The sequence below is a fragment of the Hemibagrus wyckioides genome, linkage group LG01 (assembly GCF_019097595.1).
Source record: "Hemibagrus wyckioides isolate EC202008001 linkage group LG01, SWU_Hwy_1.0, whole genome shotgun sequence".
NCBI classification, from domain to species: domain Eukaryota; kingdom Metazoa; phylum Chordata; class Actinopteri; order Siluriformes; family Bagridae; genus Hemibagrus; species Hemibagrus wyckioides.
Window position 1 is genome coordinate 14,226,745 of NC_080710.1, and position 23,899 is coordinate 14,250,643.

Consider the following 23,899-nt stretch of genomic DNA (forward strand, 5'->3'; position numbering starts at 1 on the left):
TTGTTAAAATTAGACCAATTAAAGCTGGTTGTCAAACAGTTAAAACCTCCAATTCAACCCTGCTTGTGGTTGCAATGCAACCCTCCCATGGTGTTTTTTTTTTCTTTCAGCATACTGCTTTATTAATTGTGCTACCAAGGACATAGGAAGCATGCATGCATATATATATATATATATGTATATGTGTGTGTATATATATATATAATATATATATATATGTATATATATATGTGTATATATATACACATATGAATGATCCAGGTACTGAAACGTCAGGCTCTGGAATATAAGATTTAAAATAAATGAATTAATACATTTTTCTGTCATCTAAACCAGAAGCACATCCAATTTTGTTCATGGTCTATGACATTGAAGTAATAAAGTAATTTTTTAAAAATGTGATTTATTCTGCTTTTTACTGTTTTGGGGTCTTGATGTGGGGAAATGTTTTAGGAAAGGAATTAAAGCAGACATGCACATTGCATGCTATATATGTTTAGAAAGGAGGAACTCTGTTGACATTCTTTAAACAGACACGTGGTATTATGACAAAGCCTAGGATGTTCACTTTAATAACATTCATACAACCTAATCAGCCAGTTGTATTGCAGCAAAACAATGTGAAAAATCGTGCAGATACAGGGTAAGAACGTCTGCTAATGTTCATATCAAACATCAGTCTAGGGGAAAAGTGTGATCTTGGATCATGGCATGGAGGTTGACACCAGATGGACTGTTTTGAGTGTTTCAGAAATTTGCTGATCTCCTGGGAATTACATTCATAACAGTCTCTCGAGTTCACACAGAATGGTATGCAAGAATGGCCAGGGAGGACATAGTAACTTGCATAATCACTCTTTATAATTGTAGTGAACTGAAAACATTGCAGCATGTACCAAAAAAATCAGAACTTGAGGCGGTTAGGCTACAGTAGTAGGAGACCACATCAGGTTTCACTTCTGTCAGTCTAGAACAAGAGACTGAGGCTATCATGACCACAAACACACTCAAGATGCACAATCAAAGTTTAGAAAACAAAATAACTTTTTTCCTCCCTTTCAGTATTGTATTGGTTTGGTGAGCCTAAGCCCACTGTAGTCTCAGGTTCTTCTTCTTTTTGGCTGACAGAAATGGAACTTGATATGATCTTCTGCTGTTGTAACCCATTCACCTCAAGTTTTGATGTGTTGTGTGTTCTGAGATGCTTTTTCTGCTCACCATGCATAGAAGAATGCTTATTTGAGTTGCTATATACATATTCTAGTCATTTTCCTCTGATGTCTCTCATAGACAAGGTGTTTCAGCCTGCAAACCCTCTGTACACAGAATTTCATTTGCAGCATTCTGAGTAAACTAGAGACTGTTGCCTTTGAAATTCCCAGGAGATCAGCAGTTTCTGAAATACGCAAACCAGCCATCCGTGCCATTTCTCTGTTGTGATGTTTGCTGTAAACAATAACAGAAGTTCTTAACATTGTATTGTGCTGGTGCCACATGATTGGCTTATTAGATAACTGTGTGAATATATAATAAAGTGGAGTAAGTGTTTATACTGGGTTTCTCAGCAGATTCTGTACCCTTAGACCATTTATCTTGTTGCTACCATAAACAGAACATTGATGAATACAATGGTCACTTCCACTGGCAGCAATACATACCACCATGGGTAAGTTACAGTTGGGTTTTTACTTGACCCTGTCCTCATTCTGACTCTGGCAATGGCTAACATTTGTCTATAAGATTTTTGAAATAATTCTGTCAACTTTCACACAGTATGTTCTTATATTTCTAGCAGGGTACCAAACTTTTGACCTAGACTGGATTGATGTTTTGGTTGTATGGTTTATGCTCCTGCTACTATTTAGCCTCACTGTGGCCAAAGCTCGTCTTTTTGCTGAGATTCAAATACTACTACAGATGCAAATATCACAAAAAACATCAACTCTGAGACCTTGAACTCTTGTTACCTCTCAGGTGTATGATGCAGCAACACAGAGGTGACCAAGAAATGTGAGCATTTGCCAAATAATATTTGGTTCACTAAAATGGAGGTGCATGCAAATAAAAAAAAAATCTGTAGTATACGAGGATAACCATAAATAGCTGACAGACTGAAATTGCCTCAGAAAATGCCAGACACCGATCCCCTTTTTGTGATAGACTCCAGATTCACCGATTACAAAACATGAATGGAAAGAATGAATAAACAACCTACAAGAATGATTTACACAGGATCCATCAGCAGTAGACCTATATTAAAATTTCTCCTGGGGCATGCTGGAACAGTAGGTGGCTTTACTGCTGCACAGCTCCAAGATCTACTGGATCTGATTGTCTGTACAGAGTTTTACATGCTCTCCCCAGGCAGACTGGTTATACATAATTGCCTGTAATTGGGAGTGAGTGTGTGAATAGGTATGTGAATGGAATAGACTTGTGACCAGTCCAGGAGCGAATTCTCCTGCCTTTTTCCCCCCCAGTGTTACTGGAACTGGCACTGGATCCACTGCAACACTGACCAGGATAAAGCGGTTACTGATGAATGAATGAATGAATGAATGAATGAATGAATGAATGAATGAATGAATGAAAATCTCAGGAGTATAAGAATAAATAAAGAGATCTAATTAGAGCACCTTGGAGATCATCTTGCAAACAAGTTGGATAAGGATAAGAACAAAATGCAACATGTTTTCAGGACTTGCTGAGAAATAGATAAGAAATTTCCGCGGTAAACTTTACCCAAGTAAACATGCACATTACGTGTATTTAATGTGAAATTTATGATATTGTACTGTAGTGGGAAATATCTATAAGACAACTGAGTGTAAGAAGCAGTGAGTGTGATTGGTGTTGTATGATCCCGGACTGTACCCGGCGCTGGGCTCCACACCGGAAGTGTCCCCCCCGAGGCGCTTCTCTCTCTGTGTCTAGCTATAGCTAACGTGACTGCTGCTACTACTAGCGTCGATTTCTACTTTTACTGGATCCGCCATATTTTCCACTAGGAGACCCCGAGAGGTAATATAACACGTTTTTTAAACGTAATTCTCCACGAATTGCACTATGTCACAATCTTAAACCATACACAGCCTTGTAATATATCGCATTTTGAAAATCGAATATCTGTACTTGCCTTGAGCTCACAATCCTGCTAATTATCGGTGGCAAAGTTACCTAGCTTAGCTTACTAGCTCACCCTCTCTTTAGTAGCTTCAGTGTTTATTGCTGTTCGTCTAATAGGTCTAAATAGCATTGTTCCTTCGTCCGTGTCCATATGACTGGACTGATAATTAAACGTGTATTTCTTTATTTACTATAAGAGATTTGTAAGGCAGTGCGGTCTTTGATAGAATATTTGCCGCTTGCTTGCTAGCTCTCCTCCATCACCCACCCGGCTTTGATGTGGCGTGCCTCGCTAGCTAGCGACAGATTAGCGACAGAACTCTTACCGAACGCTAGCTATTTTATCTGTTAGCTATACAGCTTTGATGGCGCCTTATTCGACACGCTGTTAAAATGCGAGGCTGTGTTTAGGATAAATCGATGAAGCTTAGTATAAAGCTAATGCACTGGGATTGAAAGGGAGCTAACAGGCTATATATTTTAGGCGTGGCAAATGTTAACGGCAACATTAGTGCTGGTGTTAGCTCGCTGGCTATGTAACCCGTCCACGGTCTATCTTCGGAACAACTCTACGGAGCTATTTATGGGCTATGGCTTATAATCGTTTTTTTTTATCTTCATGTAGGGTGTTAGTTTTATAAGGGAAACGTTTATTTTTAAGTAGCAGGGTAATTATATTTAAACACAATTCATCAGACAAAAAAAATATCCAGCTTCGAAGCGAAGAGCTAGCATGGCTGGTTAGCAGGTTTGAGCAGGCAGGCCTGTGTGTGTGTGAGAGAGAGAGAAGTGGGGGACGTTCATCAGTTCGGTGATTTGAATGCATATTAAAAAAATTATACTAAGATATGAACTGGAGACTATAACTATAAAAATTAAGGATGATTCCCCCCAGTGAGATATTAGCTGAAAGCTGGTACTGGGCTAGTTAGTGGTAACTAGCTGTGTTGTGTCGGTCATTACTGAATGAGACGCAGTGCGAAAGGCTCCATTGAGTAAAATCTCTGTCCTGTTAATATATCACTGCGTTGCTTAATATTTGATTGTGTTGCACAGGTCATTTCAGTATTCAGTAAGCCTTGAGGAATGACATTTTGGAGTGCTGTGCCTCCTGAATAAAATGCTGGATGTCCTCTCATAGCAGCTCCAACCAGGTGAGTTAAACCTACTGTACTGAGCTCTCCATTCACCTGAATTTAACCTTACTAGAAGGAGGGGAATTAATTTTGAGGGGAAAGGGCCTTGCTAATAAAGAGACTTAAAATATTAGAAGTTTAAATATTAATAAAAATCTTGATGGATCTCTATTTGAAAATATATATTAATTATAAGTTTGTTTCATACCCATTACTCACTTGTTTATTACTAACAGCATGTGTATTTTGTTTGGACATCATGGGGGTTTTCTCTAACATTTGAAAAGAATTTATGAAGCTACATTTTTTACATCAGAAAGGTTGAAGTATACTCAATCAGCTCATGGTATAGTTTTAGGCTTTGGCTCTTATAATCTTAGTTTAAAGGGCGAACCTTTTAAAGTGACGATTTGCCGGTGAATAGCTGTTCTTGTACTATTGTTTGTTTTTAAATCATTGCTTGTTTTTTTTGCAGCTTATGCTCCTCCATAAAGCAATCACATCTGCTTTCATCAGCTCCACCTCTCATCTACTGCTTGGAGGAAACCTCCAAGGTAATTTTTCAACAAAAAAATGAGTGTAATAGAAGTTTTTTTGAAGAGTGATTATGCTTCCTGCAGGGTTTAGGAAGTTAATCCACTCTGAAGAGACAGGCAGAAATCAAACGATCGGTCTCGTATTGTTTTTATCATAACGCATACGCTAAATTAGATTTTTGCACTGTATTTTGTAGAATTTTAAAGCTCCTGGTTCATTCATTCAGTTTTTTAATAGGATTGCTTCTGACCCTTGTAGTTTTCTGCCATAATTAAATCCGCTCCTCTAAAATTTCATATTGTCAAGAATTTCTCTGTGCCTAAGACTTTTAGTTCAACCTCTACTGTTGACGCTAGTGTTTTGGTTGAAATTGCGTAGCAGCTGTCCTGTACCTGCTTCTTTTCCTGTTTCCCAGGTGCTTCTGGGAATATCCCGAGTAGAATATGTCCGGTCCTGTCTCAAGCCGCTCTCGAGTTTACCCTGATGTAAACACACAGAGACCCAGAGAGTACTGGGATTATGAGTCCCATGTGGTAGAGTGGGGGTGAGTACAGCCTTCACATAATAAGCATCAAAATTGAAATGCAGTTTTAAAAAAAAATTGAGTGAGTATAATGCACTTTGTACCTGTGGTGTTCTAATAATGATGAAATATGTTTAGTTCTAAAGTTATTTGTCAGTGCTATATAGATAACTAGCTTGAAGTGTTTTGTTAATGTAGAAGAAAACCAACTAGTATCAGGGATAGGCATTCTGGACAAAATTACTGCCCCTTTCTCCCCATCTTGTGCTTTTGTTTAAAACATTTTCGATTTACCTGGATAGAATGTGCACCATGAGTTAAGTTAATGTTAAATACAATCTTTCAGTATTTCCAGTATTGGCAAGTATTATAAATTATATTGTTAAAATCGGTTAAATCAATAAAAAAAATGTAAAAACATAATTTTGACCTAAAATATTAAATAGGCCTATAAAAAAAATAAAATAAAGATAAATCAATATTGCCTTTTTTCACAATGTTCTGGCAAGGTAGCGTATTTATCTATCTAAATTAACCATCGTTTAAGGTAGTGCCCCACAGTTGGGTGTCTCCATACAGTTGAGTGATGAAGTTGCTTCTTCCTGGCTAAACCACTGTTTTCACATGGAGTAAGCGAGCGGTCCTTCTTTGGATATTTATGCTGTGCAGCTGTAATTCAATTTAAATCAAACTCAGATGGTTCAGATTTGCTGCTTATCTTTTATAGCTTGATCACAGACAACACTATGAATAGTAAGATAGACAGCCATGATATTCTTATGAGTATGGTCTTGTACCTTTTGTCTTAAATTGAGAAGAGTTCGAGAAGCAGAAAAAGAAAACGAAATGCAGCTAATCCACTATGAGGATGTTGCAGCACAAACATCAAACATGCTCATAATGTGTAGGCAACTACACTTCTCCTTGCTGAAAGCATGCTTTGTTGCTACCTTATTTAGCATGCAACTCATGATTTAGTTTTATTCACACCTAATATAATGTCCACATTGTTAAGGCTTAAAGAGATGTATAACAAATCCTTAAATTCTGGTTGTATTGGAGTGACGATAAATTGAAATAATTTTTTGTTTTTGTGCTTCAGAAATCAGGATGACTACCAGCTTGTGCGAAAGCTGGGCCGAGGAAAGTACAGCGAAGTATTTGAAGCCATAAACATTACAAACAATGAGAAAGTCGTGGTGAAAATACTGAAGGTACTTTTTCAGTTTTTGCATGCTGCTTTTACTTTAGTATGTTCATCAGCATGTTGTGTTAAAATGTGTTATTCCCTGAAAGAAGCTTTTCACATTATAATTGTGTTGTGTTAAAAACAGCCTGTGAAAAAGAAGAAAATCAAGCGAGAAATTAAAATTCTTGAGAACCTGAGAGGAGGCCCCAATATCATAAGCCTTTTAGACATCGTCAAGGACCCTGTGGTAAGTGTTTTTGTGCTGATTTAACATGTTTCATACTGCTGGTAGTTAAAAAAAAAATCACCAGTGTTTAACGTAATGAGTGTACATTTCGTTGATATTTGTATTTACAGTCAGACTCAAGCTGGTTAATTTCGGCTTAGCTTGAACGAAGTCCGACACCCGAGTTTGGATAGTGCCATGTGCGTGTTTTGTAGCATTAAAATCTGTCTAATCCTACTGTTTCCCTACAGTCTCGGACACCAGCCCTGGTTTTTGAGCATGTAAACAACACAGATTTCAAGGTAAGATAATGGCCGCTGAAGGTAGAAAAACAAGATGATATTTACTGATCATTTGATGTGCATTGGAGGAAGTATTTCATCAGGGTGGAACACCGTTTATTTCTTATATCCTGAAATGCAAGATTCAGTGAAATAATCCCAAATAGCATCTGACCTCTAGGTTAATTTGACAGCTCTTGGCTTTTGGTTGCTTTTGTCTCTGGTACATAGCTTTGATTTAAATTAGTAACTTTATCATTGGAAGACTGATTGCATGCTGTGTTCTTGTTCATTAAAATTTTTGTAGACATCTATAGTTTCTTGAAGCAGTTAAACCTCCCTCCATAATCAGTCCTGGATTAACGTTATGTTTCTCTCTCTCTCTCTCTCTCTCTCTCTCTCTCTCTACAGCAATTGTATCAGACATTATCGGATTATGACATTCGCTTCTACATGTACGAAATTCTAAAGGTAAGAGATTTATTTCTTAAAAGCTAAATATTTTACAAATGTTTAACTACAGAATGTTAACTCAAGTCAGAAACCCAAAAATAGTGGTGAAATGTTAACTGAGGATTTTAAGAAAATGGACCTGAAGCCATAAGCTTTGTCTGTGCATCTTTATTTTTCCTAGGCTCTAGACTACTGTCACAGCATGGGAATTATGCACAGGGATGTCAAACCACACAATGTCATGATTGACCATGAGCACAGAAAGGTAAGCAATACCTTTTTGTCATTTTCAGTTAGCTTTCAATATATTCATGATATTGTAATGTTATTCTCATTTTGGAATCAGTGGCTCTTAAACAGATTGTTCTTCATACATTAATAATTAGCTGTTCTTTGTCTTAAAAAGCTTCGTCTGATAGACTGGGGCTTGGCTGAATTTTACCATCCCAACCAGGAATACAATGTGCGAGTTGCTTCTAGGTACTTCAAAGGTCCTGAGCTGCTTGTTGACTATCAGGTAAAGACAGTTTTTGAACCTGGGTTAAATGTCATTATTTGAATGCTTTGCATAACGGTGCTTCGTTCATTGATCATTATTTTAAGCAAATGAGTTTTGATCGTTTTTAGATGTATGACTACAGTCTGGACATGTGGAGTTTGGGTTGCATGCTGGCCAGTATGATCTTCAGAAAAGAACCTTTTTTCCATGGACATGACAACTACGATCAGGTACTACTTCTATTTATAAAACTGAAGAAAAAATCTATTTATTTACGTTAGAGATGGGATCGATCTGATATCCAGTAAAAGTATCAGGCTGTAGAAGTAAATTTTTTCTGATCACGTATGAACATGAATTCTAGCCTGAATATCTTTTAGTGCAGTCTAATGGAAGTGCTGCAAAGAAGTTCATGTGATGAGTATCCATGCTGTTTGTTTTTGTGGAAATATATAAATATTAGTTCAGTTGGGTGCTTATAAAGCAGTCATCAGACAAAATTTGTTTAAACATAATACAGTGGTGATGTGCTTTGTTGCTGTAACCATAAACTGAATACCCCCACTGTCTATATCATGCAATCTGCTTGACGATTGATTTATTTATAGTAGGATAAATTAATTTTTGCACGTGTTGGACAGACAATCTTGTACATAATAGTAACATCAGCTGCTAGATATGTAAAATGCACAGAAAGAACACCACATTGACAGTGACTTGCTGTTTTTTTGCCAATAGTTTGAGTATGCTAATTAGCAAATAATTTTTTTAAAAAAGATAAATAAATATTTAATCATTAAAATCTTATGCTGGTGCCATATGACTTGGCTGTATAATTATCATGCACTACAGAATGCTTCATTGTTTGTTTTGCTAATGCTAAATTTTGACATTTGTCCTTAAACAGCTTGTACGGATCGCAAAAGTCCTAGGCACAGAAGACCTGTATGATTATATCGACAAATACAACATTGAACTGGACCCACGCTTTAATGACATTCTGGGAAGGTAACTGTGACCATTAAATGTTTGTTTAAAAATAAATAATAAAAAAATAAGTTTAACGAGGGTTTTGTACTATTTGTGTAGTCTGTTAATGAGTGCTGTGTGTTTGCGAGCAGGCATTCACGTAAGCGATGGGAGCGTTTCGTGCATAGTGAGAACCAGCACCTCGTGAGCACCGAGGCTCTGGACTTCCTGGACAAGCTGCTGCGTTATGACCACCAGGCTCGCCTGACTGCACGCGAAGCCATGGATCACCCCTACTTCTGTAAGAATTATTTCAGACGACTTCATTCATTCATTTAGTGTGTAAATACAGCTAGCTGGTGTGAGTGTTCAGTACTAAACAGATTCCAAACTATTCAGTCACATCAGAAGCAACTCAGAAATCTGCAACTATGCCGTTGTGAACACTATAGTGCTCCTGACAGTAATGTGTGTCCTGTTTAATTTCTCAAACAACATGTGAACCACAGAGAGTCCTGGTTCCTCAAAGTCCCTCAGAGTCTGGGAATGAAACAACGTACAATAATTTGTAAATGGTCTAGCACTGACTATTATATGATCCTAACTTATTGATCCTAAAGGCAAGAAGAAAGTTGTTAGGTGGAGAAATTGTTGTTTTAAATCTGAAAAATTGCTTTAAACATGACAAATAAAAATGAACCTGGTTCTTCAGCTCAGTAAACCTTAATGATGTATATGCAAAACAAAACAAAAAAACTGATTTGTCCTCTAATGGCCCATCTTTTGTTCTCAAATGGTTGGAGTCTACATAAAAGAAAAATAGTTCAGAACCATGGATCTTTGAATGTTGTTGCATTACCGCAGTTTATTCTGGCCTATCTTTATCTAAATCTCTATTTTTTGCTAACACAATATACTAGTGCAAATTGTGAAAAGTCGTTTATCATTGATTGTTGGCCTGTTATCAAGCTAGGATAATAGGTTTCCTTCTGCTGAAGTTGGATTGTGTGTTCGTTGCACACAGTGACTGTGCCAAGACTAAGCTTGCTGTATGCTTTTACTGTTGGACTGAACGGCTTTGGATATGAGCTGTTTCTCCCACATCTTGCTCAAAATTGACATGCATGACTGAAGCCTACTATTGCCTGATGCAGTTATGTAACAGTACACTTTGTCAAGAGTTCAACTTTTAAAATGGATGATGGTGGGTGTGTAAGTTTCATGCATTTTGAAATAAATGATGAAAGGTAACATTTTTTTAAAACTGTCTTTGTGAAACCTGGTCAGAACAGTGTTTGGTGTAATGCGTATTTCACAGTACCAATCTAATGAGGATGCATTTTAATTTGTCTTCTAAATTTGAGGGGAGGGATGGAATGGGACATCTGCCTGTTCACAGACTTTGTATTTCCAAAAATATAAGTCAATAAGGATGGAGCTGTTACTAAAGAGGAATGAGTCAGTCCCAGTTACCCCAGGCGTTCTAAACTTGTAACTCATTGATGGATTTTTTTTTTTATTTTTCCTGCTGTTTATTTAGCATTAAACTGTTTTAATGAAGTAAAAGTTAAAACTGTTAAAGATTGTAGCTTTTACAATTTTTGCCCCTCCCTGTAGCACTGTGGGACACACATTTGTGCAAATTGCAGTTTACCAAACATTTTTTGTCATTATGCTGACTGTTATCATGGAATTGTCTTCTCCATTATGTGTTTGGCTTTTTGCTGTAAAATTGTTTGTTTGAAAAAGAGAGAGGTTTAATAGTACCACATGAAAAAGAAGATTCATGGTTGGCCTGAGGTGTCACAATAATTATCTAAAAGTTACAGACAGTACAATTTTATACAAATGGCATTAATATTTTGAATAATTGGTTCCTTGGTTAATCAATGCATGCGTGCTTTGTGTGTGTTTTTTCAGACCCCATTGTGAAGGACCAGGGTAGAGGAGCTACTGCTACTGGAATGACTGCTAGCTCCACTCCAGTCAGCTCCTCTAGCATGATGGCAGGTAAAATCTACAGCATTCAAGATTTCTGGAAGTGCTGATTAGCATGTTTTAGGAAATAATCTGTATTGTCCTGCATATGCTTTGTACAGCAACAAAATAAATAAAACGGCTTTTTCATAGAAAATGCTTAATCACTGACTGCCTATGTAGACTTGGTCAGTGTCACGAACGTGGCAGCTGGCTCCCTGACTAAGTTGGGCTTCAGCAACTGCTGCAGTGAACTATAGAAATGCCTCAAGTCCAATGTGAGACGACGTTAGCGTTAATGCATGTGACCACTCTGTCATTTTCCTGCAGGCATCACCTCAATGGTAACCAGCACACAGCCCATAGGCAGCATTGCAGCTGGCTCTCCTGTCATCTCTGCCCCCAACACGCTGGCTACACAAGTACCTGCCGCCACGGGAGCCCAACCATAAAGCCCTCCCTTTCTTTCACTCTCTCTCTCTCTTTCTCCTACCCTCCCTACCCTCCATCCTCTATTTGTTCTATTGGCAGTGTGGACAGTGACAGCCATTGACTTTTTGTTGTTATTATGTTGAAAAGTAACAGAACTAATACAGAGTTACCCTTTTTCCTCTCCTCTTCAGTTCCGTTCTGTAGGGATATGGACTCACATTATGTTTTAGCACCTGCCTGGGAAAGTGAAGATAGGCATGCGGGTGCGTTTTCTCTCTTCTCACCGTGGCTGTCTTGAAACACAAATACACATGTAGAACTGAAGAAGGAAAATAAAATTTATTTTATATGTCCCTCAAGTATTCTTGTTTTTGAATACCAGTTCTTTGACCGTGGTCCCATTTGGTTGTGCGTCTGTGGGGTGGGGACAACACAGCATTTTATTTCTTCACCTTTGGGTGTTATTACACTGTGAAACTTGATTACAAACTTGAGCGGAATGCAGACTCGTGTTCGGTGTTCGCTGGGTTCATGGTTGCACCCGTTCTGCTGTACCGTGCTGGAGCTTCAGTTGTGCTGTTCATGTGGACTTTTACATTCTTAGACCGGGAGCCAAATTCAATCAAAACTGCTTAAACAAACATGACTGGCGGTGTGTATTCAGTCAATGTGTGTATACAGATTTTACTGATCAGTATGTAGATGCTATTGTTACATGTTACTTTATTGATTACTTGGGGATTTGGTAGCAGGTTGATTGGATTTGGCCGTGGACTTAATAGATACTCAGTAGATACTTTTAGGACAAGTGGCCAATGCTGAGTACCACAGATTTAATAGTATGCCAATGTGTGTTGCTCACAAAACTGAAATTGTCTTTTTTTTTTTCTCTTTTTTTTCTTTTAAATGAAGCTTCTGACACATTTGTTTAATACCATGAAGAATTTTGTAAGTTTTTTTTTTGCTCCCCCTTGATTATCCAGTGAAATGTGTCTCAATTCCATGATTAAACCAATTAAAAGAGGCTAAAGATCTCTTTAGCAATGCATGTTGTTTTTACTTTGATATGGCTGACTGAAGAGTCTGAAAAGGACAAACCATTACATTTTTGTTTCCCATTAACCCCCAAATGTTTGCTTAGACAGGCCGATCTTGTTTCTTAGTGAAGTGCTTGTTATGTTAAAGGTGTGACGAGACTGAAAACATCCACTGTCTGTATTAAATGTGGATAGTTCAAATCTATTAAAGTAGCATTGTGTATGGTAAATTAAATCTCAAACCTTTGTGCTATTTTTAAGCTCATTTATGCAAGATATATTGTTAAAAAAAGAAGAAACTGGTGCAGGTTGGGTAAAAGGATTTTTACCATGCCCTTATTATGATAAGCATGACTTTTATGATAAACATGAATTTTTGAAATAAAAATTACAATGTTAAAGCATATTGATATGTTTGACGTATAGGCTGTTGATATTTCTTAACCTATTCATACCAGACCTCAGTGGTACCAGTTCCAATACTAACCATGTTAAAGTTCCACCAGTTTTTCTCTTGTTTGTAGCTGTAAACAGTCCAATATTTAGTAGATCTGCTATATGTGTTGTGTATGCTCATAATAAAAACCAGTATAGCCAGCACACTGTGCCTTAGAGGATAGAGGTAAAAACCTATAGTACTTCAATTAATATCTGCATGCTACATTTACTTACAGACACATGCTAGTGTTTAAGTCGGCTTTACGCTTATGAAATACGGCTTTACGCTTATTGTAAAATTGGACCAGGTAACAAACCCAGCCATTCTGAGCCTTGCACATATTTGTGAGAAACTGGGGAAGTTTTGATGCGTGAGCTGAGATTAAAAGCATGCTTTCAGCTACATCGCATGACAATGTGCTGCACAAGCCCAGGCATGTCGTGAGATGAGATAAATGGAAAGTGCAGGATAAACAGCAATTCATAAATACCTTACTAAATCTGAAAAGAAAAACAATGTGATATGTTTTCCAAATTATAAAATTTAAATGAAATTAACAAATATGAATAAAATAAATGCTAACATAAGTATTTCCTACTGTATGTGTGTGTGTGTGTATATATATATATATATATATACTCAACTCAAATGTAACTCAAAAGTTTGGGATCACTTAAAAATTGTATTGTTTTCCAAGGAAACATACATGAAATTAGTCTGAATAGAAAAAAAAGCAAAAGAACAGGACATGCTGACATGTTACAGTTTGATTTTGATTTTGATGGAAATGAATGTTTTCTTCAAACTTTGCCTTCATCAAAAAAACACCTTTTGCAGCAATTACAGCCTGGGCATTCTAGCTGTCAATTTTTCAAGATAATCTGATGAGATTTCACCCCATGCTTCCTGGAGCATCTCCCACAAGATGGAGTCTTCCTCTGTAGCTGAAATCAAGCTGAAATATGCAAATGATCCCAAACTTTTGAGATATATGTATATACACACAAATACATATTTTAGCATTCATTTAAACTCTAAATAGGAAAACGTTCATTCATTATGCATTAACAGCAGTACAGTGAGGGGTGCATAGCTAAATCTAATTCTGTGAGAGTCACCTGGATACCTTCTTCTGTATGTGTGCTTGCATAAGACCAGAAAGTGACCTCTTACACATTATTTACAAATACTTCTGTCATAGAGCCAGCTTTCCTTTGAACTTTCTTGCCAGTACTGGGTCTGAATGCCAGTGCTGTTTAGACAAGGGAGCTCCTTGTATCTGTCCTCCATGACTAACAGTTGGGCAACAGCTACCCTAGTGGCTGGTTAAGTATTACCACAGGACACACACTGGCCACTCTGCAGGTTCAGCTGCATGATCTATTTGATCAGTATCAAAAAAGCACTTCTTTTATAAGCTATTTCAATTCAGCATCTTGCTTAAACTTGTATGAAAGGGTCTTCAGGGGCCCCAGCATAAGGGGAGAACCCATGCTGGGCTCTTGTGAAATCCAGAAGTTGCTCTGCCACTTTTCAAGGTAGTATTAAGTTTAGTGTAGAAGAAGCTTAAAAGGCCTGTGTATTAAGGGCTTGTGTGTCCAGTGTTTCCTGGACAGTAAGGTGTTTCATCCTGAGGGGCTAAAAGCACTAGTATGGTTGGCTTGGCTGTGGCTGCCAAATGTTTCAGCCCTTATGTGATAGCATTCCCACTTAGGGAAGGAACTTGACAGTGTCTTCTGCCCAAAAGTGAAAGTAGGCCTAGTAGCTGAATGTTGTGTGGGAAGAAATTTGGAATATGGCAGTGTCATTTGGTTGCCAATGCATCCAGTTCAAGTGGGCTGTCCTACTTCACTAACTACAACTTGCAAGAGCATTGTTGAAATGCTCCAACTTGGCCCAGAATTAGGACACCATTTCTGGAGGAAAATTCCACTCCCAGAGGTATACCTTAGCACACTGCTGATAGGTGTGTCATATATCTAACCATGGCTGAGCCCATCTGCAAAAAGAGCCACATGATTATTCAGATATCTGACTGTCACAGTGTCATCTAAGCAGAGTAGCAGATGATGAAATTTCAGAACTGGTAAATATAATTTTATTGCCATATGATGAACTGCCCTCAGTTATAGCTATTTAATGTGTTCTGTTCTTACACTGAGGGGCCACACTTCCCCCAACCAGGGAGTGAGGTGCCATAGTCTCTAACGGGACACAGCTGACAGCGCAGACCCTTTTGTTAGGATGGCTTTGTGCCGCTATTAAAGTAGAGCCTGTGCCTTCTCTCTGAGGTCTTCCATTTCTGAAATGTCCTTAATTCCAAGAGCCTCAAGGAAACTTCAGCTATGGCTGCCATCATCAATCCTTGTATCCACAGCAGGAGCTGCTTTTGCAAGCAGTGGCCTGGCTGAATCTGATTGGTTGGTGCATTAATGTATTTGTTATTCAAATACAGCAGAATCTATCTGCTTACATCTCGAAAACAACCATAATACTAAGGAGAGGCCAAAGAGTACATTTTATAATAATAAATCCCGTCCATTACTATATGAAAGGGAAGGACAAATTCAGCCCTCTAATCTGGAACCTAGTGTTCTCCTTCAGAACAAGAAAGTACATTGGATAGACCCTCTGGATGAGTGGAGGTGCAAAGCCATCTAAAGGGATGACTCTCCCTGTGTAGTGCTCATGTGAAACTGACAGCCTTTGTGGCTTTAAGAATGTTAGACCAGGCTTGTTATCATAGTATGCAGCGTACATGTGGTCTAACAAGGCAAGAACAACAAAGAGAAAGATGGCAGTGTGGATTAAATGTAAAATATTGCTTCATATGTTATTTTGTGATTTTGTTGGAAGCTTTCAGCATATGTGTGCACAGGCACATCTATGATTCTAGCCACCTCTGGTGGTTAGGAGGGGTGAAATTCAACTCTGTGGTTCACAACAAAGTAAAAGCGTACATATGCATTTATAAAAATGTAAAATTTGGACTTGAAACTGCAAAAAGGGGGGAAAAAAGAAAAATGTTTGTCATGTCATGATTTCAGTATAACAAGTCTCTATCTAGAATGTATGAATAGGAGATAGATCCTTATAATGCTATGGTCATGATTATTGTCTCATATTTTGGTTTTTGAAAGGTTTCTCCTGGCATACACTAGTTTTTTTAAGAGAATTAGCAAACTATTTAGCCAGCAGATTGAGATTTTTAAGTATGTGTGATCAAGCAGGGTATGGTGTTGCTATCATGGCTCAGTTTCTGTTGATCAGGTGAGCCATGATGTCTGTTGCTGCTGGTTTTGCAGATACCAGCTACATATTTACTTGATCTAATCAGTGAGGTTTCTGCTCATTAGATCTAACTTCATTATGTTACAGCAGATGGGAAATTTGGAATCACTGGACACTAAGAAAAATCCCTTTCACTCTTGTTCCTGGCAATTGTTTAAACTGACCACATGCAAATCCTGTTTATTATCCTGATTATTATACATATTACTTGTGAGCATTTTTAGCCACATAAATTCATTGTAGCTGCAATAAGGGTAAAATAATAGTGTAAACTGTGAGGAGGTGATTATGAAATGTCCCTTAATAGCTACAACTATACACAAAACTCAAAATCTTTTCCATTATAAGGAAAAAAAAACCCCCACACAAATACGCTTTCTTTATTGTCCTTGACTGCCACCTATTGGCTCAATGGACACATGCAACTATATTAATGGATGAATGAGTTAGGTTGAATAGAATATTTCAGTAAAGCTAGTCTTTGTTCATTGTACATGTAAGAGCACTGATATATTTTAAGGAAAATGGCTAAAGTAAAGAGTCTTTTGACTGTTTCTATATATTTCTGTAGCAGCAGAGGTCTTTAAAACATAGAAACACAACCAACAGGTACAAAAAATGATAAAGTGAGTGTACAGCAACTTTATAGCTGTTCAAATCAGTAAAACTGTACATAAAACAGTAGTTTCATAAGTTTTTAGGGTATTTGTTGGTATTTATTAGGAACTGATTTGATAAGAGTCATTAAAATAGACTCATCAAGTTAGGTTAGGTTAGGTTGGTTAGGACTACTGATCTGAAAGCTTAGCTCCGCTAAGCAAGGCCCTTAACTCTCAATTGCCCAGTTGTATGAATGAGATAAATGTAAGTCACTCTGGATAACGGTGTCTGCCAAATAATGTGAATCAGATAGACTCCAACGTCACGTTTATATCTATACGATAGTAGAGAAATAGAAGACAAGAAGCATCATTCAGTTGAGACATGCATCTATAGGACACTGTACCAAAAGGCCTAATGATCATGAGAAAGTGTGTAATAGTGTAGTAATGTTACTTTTGTTACACCCTTGCTTTTAATATGCTTGTAATTTTTTTTTAGATGCATTCAATGGGCATATTCATGCACTAATCCACACAGTTACTCGGTGCCTATTTGTGTGCTCTCATTGTTTCTGATTCCTGCAACAAAATGGCATAAAATTTTCCACCCAGGCAGGAAGTGCTACAGGGTAAATGTTCCCATGCATCAGTCCCCACAGCCAATACAATACCATTAAAACTAGACTAAATGCAGGCTTTTGTTCCTGGGGATCTCCTGTTCTGGTGGTCGAATCTGGCCAGAGATCAAAAGATCTAAACCTTTCCTGTGGTGTTTTATTACTCCAGGTGGTGAAATTTATGTATTTATTTATTTTAAATTACACTGAAATTAGATGTAATAAGTTCAACTGTATTGGTTGGTTTCCTGTTTGAGTCATAAACATTTTTTGTGATAAATTGAGAATCCCACCCAGCAATGTAATTGGGTGCAAAAACAGTGTATATATAACACTAATAATGATAATAATAATATACATGCTGAAAAGTATATTTGCCTTAAACAGGTAATGAATAGTTACTACTAAATATTAAAATAGTGTAATATTCAGTGCAAGCTATTTATATAACCACATGCTATAAATGTTCAAGTTTAAATAGAGCTAGTGTAAAATCTATAGACCTTCCCCCTTGTGTGGGGCCCCTTCCTTTGTGTGGCTAACACTAGAGCCTTGATCCAACTTCTTTTCTTGTTCTAAACAAAAATAGTAAATTGCAGGTGAATGAATGCCCCCACTGCAGAGCAGGTCACCTGTGGCAACACTGCCCCATTCATTGCTGTTTAGAGCTCAGTGAGCTGTGCAGTGATCTGTGCAGGTATATAAGCAGACGGGAATGATGAGTTCTGAGTTCTTTATGGAGCCTACTGCTCAAGATGAGACTGTGAGTAATTTCTGAAAAATTATTTTCTCTGCTTTATATATTTTTCGTATAGACGGTGTGTGTGATGTACTTCTATCACATGCCATTGTTAAGTTTATTATATGTTATTATAAGTTTACTATATGTTAGAATTTCTCATTTTCTCTCTTTCTCTGGTTTAGTTCTTGTATCAGCCCTGTTCTGTCGATGCTGCTGTTTATAGCATTTGTGCATTCAGCAGCTCTGAAAGGTAATCATTATTGTCTGTTTCAGTATTTTTCACTTGTATTTGATTCAATTTACTTCTTGCATTACAGCATGCAGTTATCAGTCAATACCTATTAATGATTGTTGTAATCCTTTATTTTGGCTGCTGTTGCTGTAAATAATGTACTCATGTCAGTATTTTCTTTTTCTGCTATCTCCAGGACAGAATGAAGACTTTCTAAATTTTTTAAATGGTAGGTCTCTTTCTCTCTCTCTCTCTCTCTCTCTCTCTGAATGAAACATTATAGCAGTTTTTTTACAGTTTTATTTAATTATATATTAATAATATAATTATATATATATATATATATATATATATATGTGTGTGTGTGTGTGTGTGTGTGTGTGTCTGTGTCTTTGTGTGTGTGTATGCATTATGTGTGTATGTATGTATATGTACTCTCATCTCTTTCCAGAAGCCTTTAATAGTTACAGCCCTGAGCCAGCAGTGGTAACTGGTATGTAAACTAATGCAGAAATTTCCCTGATCAGAACAAAATATATACTTTTTTATATAACACATGCTATACAGAAATGGCTACAAATACAATGTTCCTGTTATAGTGTTGAGACCAGGAGTGTTAGACTGATTTTATGTAACCACATTTATCTGACAAGTACATTCTGAATATAGAAACAGACTGAACCTGCAGTATATCACCTACAGTACAAAAAAATGATGCAAATATATAAAACCCTACAAGATTTATATATATTCACACACGCACGCACACACACACACACACACACGCACGCACACACGCACACACACACACGCACGCACACACGCACACACACACACACACCAGCCATACCATTAAAACCTCTAAGAGGTGATTATCTTGTACAGTGGCACCCATCAAGGGGTAGTATGTGATATGATATATTAATGTTGCTGAAAGCAACTACAATGGCCAGTGAGATCAGAACTGGACTGTGAAGCAGTGGAAGGAGGTGGCCTGGTCTGAATCAATCACATTTTCTTTTACATTATGTGGACAGCCAGGTGCATATTATTTGTCGCTTACCCGAGGAAGAAATGTGGCAGGAGAATGCATTATGGGTAGAAGTCTTGTCAGTATAGCAGTAGAGGCAGTGTGATGCTCTGAGCAAATTGTTACTTTGACATGTACTGCCTGTTATGGCTCTCTCTCTCTCTCTCTCTCTCTCTCTCTCTCTCTCTCTCTCTATATATATATATATATATATATATATATATATACAGATCATTGACAGGTAAAGTGAATAACACTGATTATCTCCTCATCATGGCACCTGTTAGTGGGTGGGATATATTAGGATTATTAGGCAGCAAGTGAACATTTTGTCCTCAAAGTTGATGTGTTAGAAGCAGACCTTCCACACCTTCCAGGATCTAGATGAAGTACATGTCCCGAAGGGTCAGAGCTGTCTTGGCAGCAAAAGGGTGATCAACACAATATGAGGCAGGTGGTCATAATGTTATGCCTGGTCAGTATATATATATATTGCTATATATATAGGTTATGGCCCTGAGGTTATTGGTCTATTTTGCCTCCTACAGAAATAACAGACTTCCAATTCAATTACAGTCCACAAAATTTTATTTCAGAACAGAATTCTAAATTCATTTGGTCAGTTAGACTACAACCGTTACTGAACCAGGCCAGATCCATGAGGCGTATGTTGGACAGCTCTGGTTTAGATAAACAGTCGTTTTGATGCTTATTGACATATGGTGCATGTCTGAAATGTTTACAAATCACACATTTCATAATGTTTGACAGTGAGTTGTTCTGTTTCTGTTGTTTAGTCTCAGGTCCATCAAATGCTGTTGGTGTTCCAGACCCTATAGGAGGTGCGTCTCAAGGCAGTAGAGTGGATTAAAGCCATGCAGAGGAATAAAACATACAGGCCAATCTGAGAGACGTTACATTTTATTAGTTTAGATGTTTAAATGAATGCTCTGCAATGTTTAATGCTCTCATTTTCTACAGTGTGCTCGACTTCCACTCCAGTGGATAACCCTACAGGTGGGTTTGTATCATTATGTCCAGACATTATGTCCATAATGTATTGTTATGCCAAGTTCCATGTTAGTTGAGTTCCTAGTGATACAGTAATTATTCAATTTTCTCATTAGAATTATTCAATGCGACTCCAGAGTCTGATTCAGTGGAATATCCAGGTCAGTCACAGAAGATAAAAGATAATACATAATAATTAAGGTATTATAATAAACATAAAATTAAATACACGTTCCCCGTCTCTCTTCTTTCAGACACTGCTGATGAAAAATCTAAAGAGAACAGCAAATCTGCTGATCAAACAGGTAAATGAAATTGATATAGTATTATTAACTGTTCCAGTGCAGTAGAACACACTATCAAATACCGGCATTAATAATAGATAGATGCATGTGCTTTTGTTCCATTCATGAAATAGATACATGTTTTATCGACATTCATTAAATTATAATATCTGATATCTTGATGTGAGCTGATTAGTTGATAAATTGTCTTCTAACACACCATTAACCATAATCCAGCCTGAAATCACACACTTTTATATTAAAGGACAACTATTATAGAATTGAGCTATGCCATATAATATTACACACACACACACATTTGTTTCAGATGATTATGACCACCACAGTTCAAAGAAAAGAAACAAACTACCTGGTATGCCATATTTTTTCATAAAAAATCAGTGAAAAATCTTTTCTGCAAAATTCACATTTGAAGAGTGATTAGAATAAAACTGTCTTGGTTATTTGCTTTATGTCAGAAACCTTAGGATTAGACAATGATTCTGCTGGTAAGGCATTCTGTAAACAATATATGATTCTACATATATTTTTATTTATATGAAATGAATAAATAGATATGATGCATATAGTCATTTAAAATACATTTGTGGCTCCCTCTTGCTGCAGACAGTAAAAGTGCAGAAAGGACATACATGGACAAGCATGTTAAGACGGAGACTGAGAAGCAACCCAGCAAAACACGCGGTATATTCTAAATGATGTGGCAATTTTCAGGGCTCTGGTGTTATGGCTTAATTCATTTCAGGGTAACAGAAAGACTACAGGTTGTGTTTTCTGTTAGACAACTGTGAACAGTGCCATTAAACTGATTTAATCAATACTTCATCTACTTCCTAATATAAATGCATCATTACATGTATATACAGTATGAACTGGTTTTTTATTGTATGGTCCCATGACAGAGAACAGTGGCAGCCAGGAGATGTATGGACCTTGGGATTCTGTGACAGACCAAAAGAGGAAGAGGAGAATTGACACTGAGAGAGGAAGGGAGGAACAGAGATTGTCTCAAATCACTGAGACTGAGGCCACTATAATGGACGTACCTGATCAACCCCAGGCTAAAGAGAGAAACAGAAATGTCTATCTATCTTCTAAAGACTCTATCCCCCTGAGTGATAGCCAGAATATTATTGATCAGAGTCAGGAGTGTGTGGAGGTGTCCAGCTGGATGATGGGATATCCAGATGGGGAAAACACTAGTGTAGGTGGTGCAGGTGTAGAGCCACAGAGTAAAGAGGGAGTCGCAAAGTATGAGCACCAGCCAAGGAAATTGTGTGATGCTAGAAAGAGACTGAGGACACCAAGAGCTCAGAGAGAGCAGCTGGAAACAGAAAGAGTGAATAGTGAGCTTCTGGACCGAGATAACAGCAATGAGAGTATTCCTGCTCAAACCCTGTGAGCATTTTCATTTTATAACTCTGTTTTATTTTTATCTTGTTATGATCCTTGTTAAAAAGTGTCCAAACCTTTCTTCCTATGATTGCTTTGTGTCTTATTCTTGCATCTATCCCTGACAGCTCTCTCTGCAGATATAACACCAAGTTTCTCTGAATACCTAACCCCTTGCTAACTTCTTAGTCAGACAGCCCTCATGGTGGCTGCCTGATCATGACTTTTTGATCATCAGATTTTGTCTATGGGTCATCCAACAAGCAAAGCGGCATCACGCAGACCTTCCAGGTACAGCTGGCTCGTCCATGTCTGCTTGGGGCCATAAATTACATAGCTCGGCACGTCTGTTGCAGGATTCATGTGCTCTAATGGACCTCAGAGAGTCTTTCGCCATCTCGTAATCATGACAGAGATGTCAACGTGTTAGAGAAGATTTACAGCTGATTCTCACTCGTGGAGATTGTGAAATGTGCTCTCTACTTGCAGCTGTGCTGCGTGATTATCATTCCGATCACGCTGATGCTGCAGGGTAAAAGAGGAAACTCATGTAGGGAGACTGGACTATATGACGTAATCAAAATAACACTCCAGAGAAAAAAATATATAACTCACTATTAAAAGCACACGAATAAATACATACATGCATACATTCCCTGCAAGCCTGTTATTTTATTATAATGGACCAATTCAGAACACCACGTCTTTAGTATTAGTTGCTTGTTACTATAGTGCTGAAGAGTTAGATCTTGCAAGTCAAAGACATGGTTCAAATATTCCGGAAACATGAACATTTCAAAGGTTATAAAGTCTTTGTTGGTCCCCTGAATATCTGATTAAATATTCATCTGATGTCTATTTTTGTTAAGCCAGAGAGAACTAAATGGGTGATCTTTGCTAAATAATGTGTTGCCACTTGCAGAAAAACATGTTGGACATCACTGTAGCTGAATTCAGGTCCACAGACAATTTTTTTTTTATGCCTGTAGAAAAGTTTGACTACTCTATTTTTTATAAATGCTTTTGTTTACTAGCTAACATGCACAATGCCTATGTTGTTGTTTTTACAGAGATAATAATGTTATGATGATGTTATAATGATGAAGGAATCAGCTCTAATGTTTAAAGATTTTTTAATTGCTAATGACAAAGGGTTTACCCTTTAAAAACATGCGATGTGTGTATATATATATATATACATGTAATAACACAAGATTGAAGATAGAAGATACAAACCTAGGGTGCTAGAAATATTGATTCTGATTGACTTGGCTGTTTTTTTTTTGGGAAACCAATAACCAAACTAGTATCTAAATAAAACAAATATCTCCTATATATAAAAGCAATGTGTCTACAATGACAGCAGTGATCCAATAAACTTTTGACATTGTCGAAGTTATTGAACTATGTTTAATTGTGATTGTCATTCTAATGAACATACATTTATGTAAGATGTATAAGATATATAGGCCACATGTATAACATTTAAAGTTCTACAGGCAGAATACATTCTTAACAAATTATCTGCGAAAGTAATGTGAAGTGATTTAAGTGCTTTTGAGTGATTTTGAGTTAGTTGCTTCACAATGTGTATAAAGATATTGCTTTTCTGCTTCACTGCAACATGACTAGCATCAGTCACACTTCATTTTTCCTTAAAGCTTGGGAATATCTGGAGCAATTTCATAGTCTACCAGGTCTCAATAAAATCCAGCTTCTCCTGTAGGATACTAGGCAAGGCACTTTTCTTTTCTCCCTCTTTCCCTCATATAAGATTTTCATACAGCTTGATTGACACAGAGACACACCCTAACCCATAACCCCTGAATCTAAAAGGAGAAATATCAAGTATC

General features: G+C 37.3%; 2 protein-coding genes across 3 annotated transcripts; both read left to right on the plus strand.

Annotated features, from left to right (window-relative positions):
• Positions 1-2,866: 2,866 nt before the first annotated feature.
• csnk2a1 (casein kinase 2, alpha 1 polypeptide) lies at positions 2,867-11,707 on the plus strand. The gene is made up of 15 exons (XM_058397039.1): positions 2,867-3,021; positions 4,183-4,280; positions 4,738-4,816; positions 5,215-5,343; positions 6,425-6,536; positions 6,657-6,758; positions 6,989-7,039; positions 7,430-7,489; positions 7,653-7,736; positions 7,878-7,988; positions 8,099-8,200; positions 8,878-8,978; positions 9,092-9,240; positions 10,860-10,949; positions 11,247-11,707. Exons 4-15 carry the CDS (start codon positions 5,243-5,245, stop codon positions 11,366-11,368), a joined length of 1,185 nt encoding a protein of 394 aa, XP_058253022.1. The 5' UTR covers positions 2,867-3,021; positions 4,183-4,280; positions 4,738-4,816; positions 5,215-5,242; the 3' UTR covers positions 11,369-11,707.
• Positions 11,708-18,264: 6,557 nt separating this feature from the next.
• On the plus strand, positions 18,265-23,342 carry zgc:194210 (uncharacterized protein LOC794982 homolog). 2 transcript variants are annotated; one of them, XM_058396849.1, is made up of 11 exons: positions 18,265-18,326; positions 18,505-18,537; positions 18,760-18,801; positions 20,136-20,180; positions 20,320-20,355; positions 20,466-20,510; positions 20,604-20,654; positions 20,962-21,006; positions 21,113-21,142; positions 21,261-21,338; positions 21,557-23,342. In XM_058396849.1, the coding sequence occupies exons 1-11, from the start codon at positions 18,284-18,286 to the stop codon at positions 22,054-22,056; spliced, it is 948 nt and encodes a 315-aa protein (XP_058252832.1). In that variant the 5' UTR covers positions 18,265-18,283; the 3' UTR covers positions 22,057-23,342. The 2 variants fall into 2 exon arrangements, with proteins under 2 accessions (XP_058252832.1, XP_058252841.1); XM_058396858.1 differs by lacking the exons at positions 20,962-21,006; positions 21,113-21,142.
• The last annotated feature ends 557 nt before the right edge of the window (positions 23,343-23,899 follow it).

Coding starts and splice junctions, on each gene's coding strand:
- csnk2a1 (XM_058397039.1), top strand. CDS start 5,243: ATGTCCGGTCCTGTCTCAAGCCGCTCTCGAGTTTACCCTGATGTAAAC. Junction 7,490..7,652: donor ACATGTACGAAATTCTAAAG/GTAAGAGATTTA, acceptor TATTTTTCCTAG/GCTCTAGACTACTGTCACAG. Junction 7,989..8,098: donor AGCTGCTTGTTGACTATCAG/GTAAAGACAGTT, acceptor GATCGTTTTTAG/ATGTATGACTACAGTCTGGA.
- zgc:194210 (XM_058396849.1), top strand. CDS start 18,284: ATGCTGCTGTTTATAGCATTTGTGCATTCAGCAGCTCTGAAAG. Junction 18,327..18,504: donor GCATTCAGCAGCTCTGAAAG/GTAATCATTATT, acceptor TGCTATCTCCAG/GACAGAATGAAGACTTTCTA. Junction 18,538..18,759: donor CTTTCTAAATTTTTTAAATG/GTAGGTCTCTTT, acceptor ATCTCTTTCCAG/AAGCCTTTAATAGTTACAGC.